Source organism: Papilio machaon, chromosome 2, assembly GCF_912999745.1.
Source record: "Papilio machaon chromosome 2, ilPapMach1.1, whole genome shotgun sequence".
NCBI classification, from domain to species: domain Eukaryota; kingdom Metazoa; phylum Arthropoda; class Insecta; order Lepidoptera; family Papilionidae; genus Papilio; species Papilio machaon.
In genome coordinates this window covers 6,748,467-6,760,701 of record NC_059987.1, presented here as the reverse complement: position 1 = coordinate 6,760,701, position 12,235 = coordinate 6,748,467, and the positions used below count along the sequence as shown (strand labels likewise).

The 12,235-nt window shown below is 31.7% G+C and overlaps 1 protein-coding gene across 10 annotated transcripts in view; it reads right to left on the bottom strand.

The window, feature by feature from the left end:
* Positions 1–12,235, bottom strand: part of LOC106714417 (low-density lipoprotein receptor) — a 150,933-nt gene that overhangs the window by 19,713 nt on the left and 118,985 nt on the right. For 6 of the 10 annotated variants that reach the window (XM_045682419.1, XM_045682438.1, XM_045682412.1 and 3 more), the window contains exon 3: positions 2,276–2,398. In XM_045682419.1, the coding sequence (XP_045538375.1) occupies positions 2,276–2,398 (123 nt within the window). Of the gene's footprint in view, positions 1–2,275; positions 2,399–7,578; positions 7,772–12,235 lie in introns of all 10 variants that reach the window. The other 4 variants (XM_014507463.2, XM_014507462.2, XM_045682457.1 and 1 more) reach the window with 2 other exon arrangements.

Sequence of the window (12,235 nt, the reverse complement as noted above, 5' to 3'; positions counted from 1 at the left end):
CTAATGACGTCTCGGTTAAAAAAAGGGACAAGGAATATTGTGGTTCCTTAATTTTTAAAGATGTCGAATAGTAACCAATAATTGTTGCGATAAAGTTCAATTTTATATAAAGCTTTGTAAATAAAATTAAAAACCTTAAAAATGTAAAAATAAGTTTGGGATTCGAATCGCCAAAACTGCGTATTACAGCGAGCAGTTAAGCCGTAAGGCCAAACGGGCATGTATGGTGACAAATTAAAATTTGATATTGCTTACCTATCTGTCATGCGGGACGTAAACTTGAAGTAAATAGCAAAAAAATGTGTTGATATAAAATGTCAAATGAATTTAACAGAAGTAGTATATTTCAAAGTGTATCTTAAGCAAATAGAGGATAGAGTTCAATTTTGTCAAATGTTACGATATTTTTGCATACTTTCGATGCTTCGTTACTATTGACGCTATGTCTGTTACTATAATTATGAGCATTTTGAATGTACTCATATATATGACGATGTGAACGCTCCGGTGTTTTTGAGCAGAGTGGATGCTTCAATTAATTTGATAACTTTGGTTGTACTTATATAATTGATCACTTTAGGTGTTCCTATATATTTGGATATCTTGACTGCCACTATATTTATGAAGCTGACTGTACGTATACAAGAACTTTAAAATAATTTCTGTTGATCATTCCATCTGTCATAAGGTAATTAAAACAGTTTCCTCCGCACTTCTGTTCCGTTGTAAAGTTTTGGGGACACGATCAAATTAATGAGTGTCTACGCTCAACACAGACAGTGGCAGTGCCGAGACTGAAATGTAAATAATTGAAATAGTCCTATTTCGAGAGTAATGTTGTTTTAAGTTGCGTCTAATAAATTATATAAACTGAGACGATCTGTGTACATAGCGTCGGCGTCGCTCTGTTTGTACAAAAATTTATCAATTGACTTTGAAGTATCATTGAAAAGTATTATTCTATACGTTTTTAGGAAAGGGGTCTTTGTCCTAGGTTTAGGTCCTTTCATTGATGTTTCTTCAGTAATTAAAATTATCGTTGTCGTGTTGGACTTAGTAATAGCAAAGTACTAGAAAATTATATTAATCTAGTTATTGATTTAAAATTTGATCAAGTAATCTTTCGCGGTCAGGATAACAAAAGTAAATTACTATTTAAGATTTTTCCCCGTTTACCTCAGCGTGGATTTCCAAGACTTCGGGCTTGGTTTGATTAAAACTTAATTAATTCCGAAAAGATAATTTAAACACGTTTGATCTATTTTTCGTGTATAAACAAATAAATTTGTTTCTCACTCGCAATGAAATATGCAAATATGTGAGTACATTTAAGTTACCCGGCAAATATAAGAGAAATCGAAATAATTCTCGTTTCATCGCAGACATAATTTACCGGTTCGTGTGTTTCTAACACGAGAGTAATCCCGCATAAATCCTTTACCATTTGCTCCATTACGTTGCTTTTGCAAAGTAAATAAATTAACACAAGGTTTATGCAAATGTCTATCGAATTTTTTGATAGAATACCATTACCTAATCTGACGCGCATTTCGATATAACACTGCATCTGTTTTTGTTAAAAGATATATTTGAATGGGAAATGAATTATAAATTCATTCATACTTAAATATGGTAAAAGACAGGTCAAAGATTATAAAATTAATCCGTGAAACTTTGAGCCGTAATTAAGATTTCAATCCGCGTCGGAAGCATAGCTAAAGACTCGGTACGCGTGATGCCTCACAAACTTTTCCCGTAAATTTTAAGATAATTATTTTTCGAAAATTTATACATTTTCTAAGTTAAATTTCGAGCTAGCAAAATTTTAACTATGTACAAAATCGTTACAGCAATGTTTTAATTTATATATCTTTAAGAGGTGAGAATTTTTCGGCAATTGCTTAAAGTTTTCGAATGTTTTTTATCACTTTTCTAATTCAATGGATACTGAAGACATACACAATTTTTTTTAACAAACAAAGAAAAACTAGTTTTTCCCTTTTTATTTGAAAATTCATTAGTTATATTGGCAAGGAGTCCTTGTTTGTTCAATGGACCAAAAATCTATTTTTTGAATTGATTGTTAGTCTACATTAATTACATATTTTACATTGGTGACTTACATAACATAAATATGTAAAAAATTATTATATAAATTAATATTTAATAAAATTACATATATACTCCTTCATTCGTTTCCTTGTGGATGAAACTCAGCAAGATTCTTATAATATTATGCTATTTGATAAGATGTGAAAACTTGTGTTGTACTTACTGCACGTGCCGGGTTCTTCATCGGAGCCGTCGGAGCAGTCCTTCTCGTTGTCGCAGCGCCATGACAGTGGGATGCAGCGGCCGGTCTTGCATCGGAACTCGTTCGATGTACACGTACGACTTTCTGTACGAACAAAAACAAAAACGTTATTTTTATATATTTTCTTGATCAGTGTCAGTTAGATTGCATTTGGAATCATTGATATCTATAGAGAACATACCAAATTAACAAAATACTTAATACGAAATTTTGAATCCCCTCTCCCCGATTTGGGGAATTATGCAAGAATAACATCCTTAAAAAATTCCTTTTCAGTTGGTGCTTCTACAGATTTTTTTAGCATTTATTTGAATTATTTAATTTTAGACGTTATTACATATAAAATTAATTTTCGATAGTAAAAGTTACTGGCAATTCTTGACTTAACAATATGATATGTTTAAAGAATATCACCATAACAACACATAATTTCCGTGAAATTTCCCGGAATTTATCAGCTAAAGTAGAAATCATTGCTTCGGTTTGAAAGACGGCAGTTAATTACATTACGGAGCTTTAGAGAGGCACAATTTTGTCCCAAGGTGATCACAGTAATATAGAATTCTGAAGGATTTCTTGCCTTAAATTTGTACTAATTATTATCTCTGATTTTATATGTTCTTAAACTCTAGTTATCTTAATTTTAAAAAATATGGTATGGATATAAAACTATCCTGGAAAGTTAATTATTAGTAAAAGAAGTAACGCATTAGTGCCGTGAAAAAACAAATTAAATTAAACGTTATCGTTGATTTACAGAAAAACAAAAAACTACAAAGTATGAACTGATACTGTAAAAAAATAGAAACAGTCTTCATGAGAGAAACCTTTGAATGATCAGCGCAGTGTTCATTCTATGAAATACCAGCGTAGCGTCAAAAAGGATCTTATATTTCGCACTACACTCTTTTCATTACATCTTATTCCATTGCAATTTCTTTTATGATACAATTCTTAGGTATGTGATCTCAGCTAACGACTTACTTTTGCAAGTCCAATTTCGTTACTAAAAAATATGCAATTTTGCTCGTCTTTTAATTTATGAGAAAGGAATTGTGAACGAATTTTTATCATTCTTAAAAGAATGTTTCTTTGATAGACTGCCGATTCGTTGTCAGATGAGGTTTTAATAGAAAGTAAAAATTATTTCACTATTTACAGAATATATCCGTCAATAAGCAGTAAAACCTTGTAAATGGTACATTATTTATCTGATACGAGCATAAAATAACACGTACATCCAATTCACGGTCCGTTATTGCTGCTCAAGAAAGATCTCTACTCACCGCTTAATGTAGTCTCGAGTAATATCGAAGAAAATTATCAGCAGGTAGCAGCTATATCTCGCGGTGATTCAAACCGCGCCGAGTCACGCACCAACGAGCAATTTGTAAACAAAACACACGCCCTCAGAATATCTCCCTTCGAGTACGCTCGCAGCCTTTTTACTCTAACCGTAGTAATAAATTCAAGTGAAGTTCAGAGATTGTCGTATCGTATGCCGAAATGTATTTTTTATTTCCTGTAGTCGGAAAAAAGCTGGGAATATTTATTTTATTGTAATTTATGGAATAAAAACTAGCTATTCATGCAGCGTCACCTAAATATTGGGAATGCAATATGTGGTTTATGTTGGTGTGCAATTTTATTAAATTAATACTGGAATATTCAGTAAAAAGTGCTATTTGCTGACTCTGTTTTAATAAATAAAATCAATCCATGTTGGGATGCTATGTCTACACATTTTTTTCCATTTCGTATTTCCAGGCGATTTGAGCGAAACAAATCCCCGGCTACATTTAATTCGTGACATTTTTCCATAGAAACGCTGCCGAACTGTTCTAAGCCGAGGATTAGTTCCAAGCTCGATTTTCTTTTTTTTGGCGAGTAGTCGCTTTCAATTATAACTGGATCGTTTTACGAAAAATATTAATACCTTTTATTTTAGATGGTTTTATTCGGGTAATAAAAAAGTATTTTGTGTTTGAAAGTTACTGTTAATATGTATTCCTAGATTTAGAAAAAGTCGTAATTTTTTTATTGAAATTATTTTTGTCTTATGAATTTAATCGGCTGTCAGTATTACGAGTGTAATAAACAATCTACGTTTTACGATAGTCCGTACTGTGGAACAATTTCATTTAACTCGTCGTTTGCGATGGATGTGGTTTTTATGTGTCCTACTTTATAACAAAGGAAGGGACACTATTGTATAAGCAAAAAATAGTTCGGACATAAAACCCTACGTTCCCAAATCATGACAAGCGTTTCATTACAGTGGCTATTACTGTGAACAGAAATGGATGTAGTAATTTTCCACAAGGTCGTTCTTGACATTTACATTTTGAACACGAAATAAAATCAAGAAAAATGCCGGAAATAATTTCACTCACCGAGCTTAATTTGAGAAAAAGTACAACAAAAGTTTTGTTGAATTTTTATTTATGTACTAAATTATGCTGCACCATTCGTGTTGTATGAGAATAATACACTATTGGGAAGCTTCCATAAGCCCGGTACAATAATTACGAATAAAAATTGCCCAAAAATGTTAAATAGCAGGAAAATAAATAATCACACAGATATAAATATCACACATATAGTGTAGATGTAGTGTATGCCAACTCCTAAAGTTTTTCAAGTTAAAAGTTGCTCACTTGGTATTGGTATTTGCCCACTTTACGAGGGAAGATACTGAAAATATCTTTAGGTGTAGGTAACAATAATTAGAGAGACGGAACAAAATAGTACTTAATATACAAGCATATTTCTTATGTAGCATATACAGAGAGAAGTACATACAGTAAGGTGCCATCTTTGCTTACACATTTGATATTAAGAAACTTAGCATTTAAAATGTTCTCTCGATGTAACTTTTTTTTAAGTTAATCCCACGCTTACTGACTTAGTCGTGTTAACTCAAGACGGTGCTCGAGAATTAGTTCACCTTCGACGTTAAAAATTTAAGGCGAGAACGTGTGGAATATATCTTATATAAGACTTTAGTACTCATGACATTTTTGTTTTCACGAAAAATTTTACTAATGGCTATACTCGTATTTCAATATTTTTATTTCCTAAAAAAGTTGATTAGTACCGTTCTCAACTTCGTTGATTAGAAAAAGTTCTGTAAGGCGGGGTTCCACTGCCGAAGCACGTGTACAAAAACATATTTTACTATGTACTACCTGGGAATCTGATTAATCTGATTATTCCACCTTAAAAACGACAATCGTTTGAACGTTTCGTAAGATTCAAGACGACGACTCGGAAACATTAACAAATAGGGTGCAGTAACAAATAGGTTGCAGCTTTTAAAAGCTTCTATGAAAGTAGTAAGATATAAATAACTATGCAAAAAACATTGGACAGTAGTATACAACTAATTGCTTTATAATGACGTCGTAACATGTATTTTATTCGTTAAATTAAAAAAAGTATGGACACTGACGATTAATTTTAGACTTTTGGTTGCTATGATTTTGCCTACGTTGCAGTTCAGTCAAAGGAAAACTGTTACCGAACAAGAGGTTTAAGTATCAAAAGAACTTTGTAACGAACTCTGCACAACGGATTCTGAAAGAGTTTCTCCATTTTTTTAATTTGCATTCTTCTCCGCTTTATTTTGACCGTCTTTACCGTCACACTACATTAGGACTTTTGCACCAACATTGATAAAACAAACTTAACATAATAGAGTTCCCTCCAGTACGCTCTTAGAGAACGAATAAGAGATAAAATTACGTATTTAAGTTTAAAAAATTCTTAAAGTATAACATTATTCTATTCCAATGCAAACAAAGTAACCGAACAATAGCAATTCCAGCAAAATATTCAAACAACGCTTGTAGTGAACATGAAATGCACAAGCATTAGTGCAAATTGTCCCCAAGATGGCAATAGCGCTGAAGCACCGGGAAATTGTATTACCGGGCTGTCTTCGCAAGGCAATAGCTAGTGCATTCGTTACGTACGTAACTGGCGGCTTTGGTGTGAATCTCCATGTTGTCGATGTTCGGCCCTTAACTTGAATTCAAACACATTTGCAGCTATCATACGGCCATACATTGCGATGCTTTTGGCTCATATACATTTCAAGAACTTAGGAAGTAGAAGTTAAATACAAGTATGAGGTTTAGGTTATTCTTTCCTTCTCCTAAATGTTTAACTAAAGTTTTTTTTATATGAAGTTTGGACAAAACAGGTTAGAGTTGTTGCCAAAGAACTTACTTACCTTCTGCGAATGCAGATTAATGTCACATTAATAACTTTTACAAAAGTTTAATCATATCAATTGGAGTCAGCCCGTATTGATATGATTATCAATACGGGCTGACTCCAAGGGTACTTCTAATGAGTTGGAGACGATGAACTTTGTACTTTAGAGTTAAGAGACGTGACTTTATGTATCCTAGACAAATTAACACGGTTGTTGCTCTTACTAATTATGAATTAAAATTATTATTTCTACAAAGAAGAGGACGAAAAAGCGTTATTTATTTTACAATATACACAATGTAAGTTAAATAAATCGAAAATAATGTCATTTTACGGATATAGTATTTTAAAATTTCACGTGATATTTGAAATAAAATATGTATATCCGTGGTTTATGAAATCCATCATTTTAATTTGTGTAAAACGTTCCGGTGGGTATCGATGAGAAATATTGACGCTTTGAAAACAATTGGGAACAGTAAACAAATGTGGACGTTGGAAAATCAGTCTGCGAAGTCGACGCGGACGTAGAACGTCGCGGGTAGAACGAACAGTTTTATACATAGGTACCTTGCTATTGGAAATCTCATCTATTGTTGACGACTACTCGTTTCTCGTTGCAAACTTAATTTGTAAGGACGCTTCGCTTCAAGCGAAAGATAAATGTAATTGTGAAAATCCAATTGGTGCAACGATAAAACATCTAAATTCAACTTTATATTGAGGGTTTTTTCTCTTTTATTTTTATAGCAGTTACAAAAAGAGTTTCTTTTTAATTATAAAATACGAATATAATTGAATTCTTTTGAAAAACGAACTCGGACATTTTTTTAACATTGATATGGTCCAATTTTACAAAAGATGGAATAAATTGTTGTACCACATGATCTCTCCTCTTAAATCTGCGTGTGACTCTGTGTGTGGTAGAATAAACTATTTTTATAATCACTTTACATTTTTTTTTAATTTTAATCAAACTAAGTTTTGATTCAAGTTATAAAATAATAAAAAGTTTAATTCCTACACTTAACTTTACAATCACTTACCTGAGGTTCTGTAGTCATAATTCCTGGTATATGTGTCATAATCGTCATCGTAAATCGAAGCCTGAGCATCCAGGAGGCTGCTCATCAGGATGCACAGTATCCACCAATACTTCATCTTTATAGTTCTCTTATATACTGGTTTTTACACTGGCTACATCGGCTGCTCTGTATAAAATATTTTTCCCTTGATACGCTTTCAAAGTAGAAATATGTAGAAAATATTTATAAACTATAACATTTTATTACTTTGATTTGTATATAACCAATTGTGACTATTTTAATGATTTGATAATTATGTAGCATTTTATTGTTATACATTTAAAACATGTTAAAATTATAAAGCATAATTTATTATTACTAGCTCACGACAACGACTCCATCCGCGCGAAATTAAAAGAAAAGTTAATTAATAGGCTATGTGTTTTTCTAAACTATCTATGCCAAATTTAAGCAAGATCCATGCAGCCGTTCTGGGGATAACAGCCATTCATCCATCCATACATTCATACATTCGTATTTATAACATTAGTAAGATATGACATACAAAAAATGTACTCATCAGTTAACTCTAGTTAATTATTGACTTTATATTTGGTTGAATTACGAATCATTCCATGTACAAGGAGTGTAAAATATATAGATAGAGTCTTAAATTAGCTTTATGTATATGTACTTCATTTGTAATAGCGATGAAGTTAATTTGCTAGAGAGTAGAACTTGCGTAGAACATTTTCTGGGCAAATACAGAACGGACGTGATGCGATAAAAAAGAGGTTACACTAATACCATATCTCAACTTGAATAGGTAAATGTATAAAATGGATTGGTTACGAAATTAGACCGTTTGTAGGCTGTACGAATCTACAAAGGACGGTCGGTCAAACGGGTTCGTGATTAAGCAAGACAGATTTGATCGTGATTAATTAATTTATCTCTATCCTACCATTGTTGTACGGACCTAATGCCGTTTTAAACTTTGTGTGCGTTTGGAAAACGAATTTGAAAACGTTTTTATTATTTTGAAAAAAACTTACAAAATAACGTTAGACTGAAATGTTTATTGACATGTGTAACATTTATTGTTTTTTTTTCTACACAAAATTTTTTGATTGTAGAATTTCACTTGACTTAACATTAATCATTTCATTTTTACAGGTAAGAACAGTGAATTGCGTGTGTGATATTCCTCTATTTAATAATTAAATTATGGTGGAATTATATTGAGTTTGATATTCAGTACAAATTGCGATCCTTAAACTTATGTTGCGCAGTGCAATTTATTGAATGCGGATAGCAAAGCTCAATTGCGTAGTACTGGTATGTTAAATAGTTTTATGCGGCGGATTAGATGTTAATTCAGGCCACGTCGGTTAAGTGCCTATTGATTATATACTATGTGTAAACAAAATATATATTATATGTACGAACAAATCCACTTCGCTTAATTTAATATTTAAGTAATTATTGTGAGCGCTCTCAGTAATATTATTACTTATTTAAATTAAACTATGTTGAATAGCACATCAGTAGGAGTTAAACTGAAAACTTATTTCAAAAACTTCTCAGTGCACGTAAAATGAGGGAAGTTTTATATCGAAGTCGATCCTTCATATGTCGACCAGGGTTAAATAAACTATGCCTGAATTTATTAATTTCACTTGCAACACTTGGAAACCGGTGATTACATTAATGTCATCAGATGTTATAAATAATTTAAAATTAAATAAAATAACTTTATTTCGGACAAGTTACAAGTTATAGAAGCACGTTAAGCGCCGAAGGTAAACGTAAAAAGCACTGTAATATAATATTGATCTTCCAGTGTTATGTTTAATTTTATACTGTCTCGAGAGTCAACTTTTTTCATACCATTCACAAATTCTATTTTAAATAATCTTATTATAATTTCCGTATCGCGCGAAATTTTGGGACACATAATCGATAAGCAGTCTTCGTAAATCCGTTGTCCTACGTGAGTCCCGAAAAAAAATGGGTTCTGGGATTAGACACGTAATATCGGAAAAGGTTCACGTTTGTCGCATTAATGTTTTTTTTAAAGTGCCGACACTTTTGGTAGCTTACTCCTTCGTTGATGTATTTTATATAACTTTTTGTAATTTTTTAACGTGATATTTTTTATGATGAACAAATTAGCGTTTGACCACGAAACTAAATTTATTGTCGTATTCTAATTAAAAATCAAATAGCTGAATTGAGTTTAGTTTAAATAAGTTTTGCCATCAAACAGATAAGGTCTGAATTAATTTAATTACATCTTTGAACAATGTAAGAAAAATATTTTTAAAAAGTAGACAAGTCTATAAAAATGTATAATTGTAATATCATATTTTACTGTTACTGGCACATAAAAAAAGATATTTCACAAAGAGCGATCCTTCAAGTAACGTTTAAATTTCGTTTTTACGAGGAGTGTGGCAAACGAGGCATGAGTCTTAATTTCGGTTCGCGCCGCAAGTAGCTTGCTTCGGCTTCGACAGCCATATAATTAACAGCCCCCCGTCAAGTTCACACCAATCACTCCCGACAACGTTACGCCCGATTTGCAGGAAATTTGCGGCAAAATTTTATACCACGACTTTATACTGCGCATATTTCTAGTCTTGAACGTTTGGAATATCAATCTTAAAAGGGGTGTACAAATTGTATGAAGTTGTCGGTACGTATCAATTTACATAACTTTAAAAATACACATGGACATAGATTTTAATATAAGATTTTGAATCGAACAAATATTCAGTAAAATTAATGATGTGTGTTTACATTTATCTTTGTCATATTTTGCGATGAAATCTCAATTCAGTTATCATTATTATGTATATAATAATAGAAGTAGAAATTAATTACATACGATAATAGTATCCTAACAAATGACACATTAATGTGGCTCAAAGGCCAGTGTGTCAGCCAATATTCAACGGACCACGGTATTTAAATGAATTACATTTGCATTCAATATAATTTAGTTCACGAATCTCATGTTGTTTTTATAAAGTTTACCTTAACATTTTACCTTTAAAAATAATTTATTCAAATGTAATAAATTCTATCAGTTTTAGTGCCCTTTGTATACAAAAATGTATTCCTATAAATATACTTAACATTGTTCATGTATTTGACGGCAACATTAAAATTAATGACACTTAATTACACAAAAAAGACAAAACAGTCTTAACAGACCCTTGGCAAGAAAAACGTTGACCTAGTCTCTACATCTAAGGTTCGTCGTTAATTCTATTTGGGTTATAATAACTGGGCATTGTTTTAATGTAATTGTACGTAATCCTAAATGTTTGCTTTTATTGTTATTCAAGTCGCGTGGTGGCGAGATGTAGGCAAGTTGAAATCGGGAACGTATTAAGAAAGTTGAAAATCCTTCTAAGGCTTGCTGTGCATTTCCCCGAAGCAATCCCATCAAATAAAATACCTGTCAACATTTATGATATATTGGAACAGTCAGTTAAAATTGATCAGTATACTAAAATATTGCGAAAATATTTTTTTAACATATTATGTTAAATCTGGCGCAAATTAACTTGAGAAAAGTTAAAAAGTTAAAGTCCGCTATATATTTACATATTGTTTAATAATTTAATTGATTTCATTTTAAGTGCAAACATTTCTCTAACAATAAATATTTTTGTTTAACACAAGCCAAGAGACGCATAAACAGTTCCAAAAAAATATATATCAACATATCAAAAAAATCATCCCGTATTTTGCTACTTTAATTATCATGATTGTAGGCTATTTATCACCTAGATGGAAACCCGTTGAGAGTCCGGATTGAAAGCGCTGAGTTTTTATGGTTCAAAGAGACATTGCGTTGCCCACCAAGTAGAGTAGAGCAACTTTACTGGCGTGCTTTACATAGCAGCTGAGAGAGTGCACTTAGCGTTACAGATTTACTCAACAAAACATCTTGTAGAATTAATCATCAATGTGGTTCGGAAATAAACTGCTTATATTATTAAATATTAGTTAGTTGAATTTCATAGTTAATTCCTTGATAATCCTCACTTTAAAAATTCCAATTTCCTCTAAAGTATCAAAAGCCAAAGTGTTGAAATTATAACAAAAAATGTTTCCTTCTTAACGTATTTTCTTTATCTTTTTCATACGTAAAAGTTTTAGTGATATTAAACCAGATTTATGACAAAGGGGTGTTTTAAAAGTGTGCAACTTTTTTGACGTTGAGTATACCTTTTTTATTAAGAACGGAAGTCAACAACAAAATACAAATATATTGTGATAAGACAGCATATTTAAATTTATATAAAATAATTTAGTTAAAACATAAATAAAAATGAAACCAAAAAGGAGTGCCAAAGTACTTTTTAAATTTGATTGGTACAACTTACATCATAGTAATGTACTATCGTATATATAAATAATGTAATGTTTTATTTATTTCCAAACATGGCCTTATTTCATTCGGTATATAGACATCAAAGAGATGCCAGGAATTTCGAGGAATAACTCGGTCGATATTAACCGTTGTTTCCCCGGAGTTAATACTAAATTCTCATTAACAAGGGTGAATTCGACCATTAACATCAGGCTTTGTCAACGAATAAATCAATACAAAATGTTCACCGCTTGAAAAATTACTGGCAATTTATTGGTGGGTTTGGATACT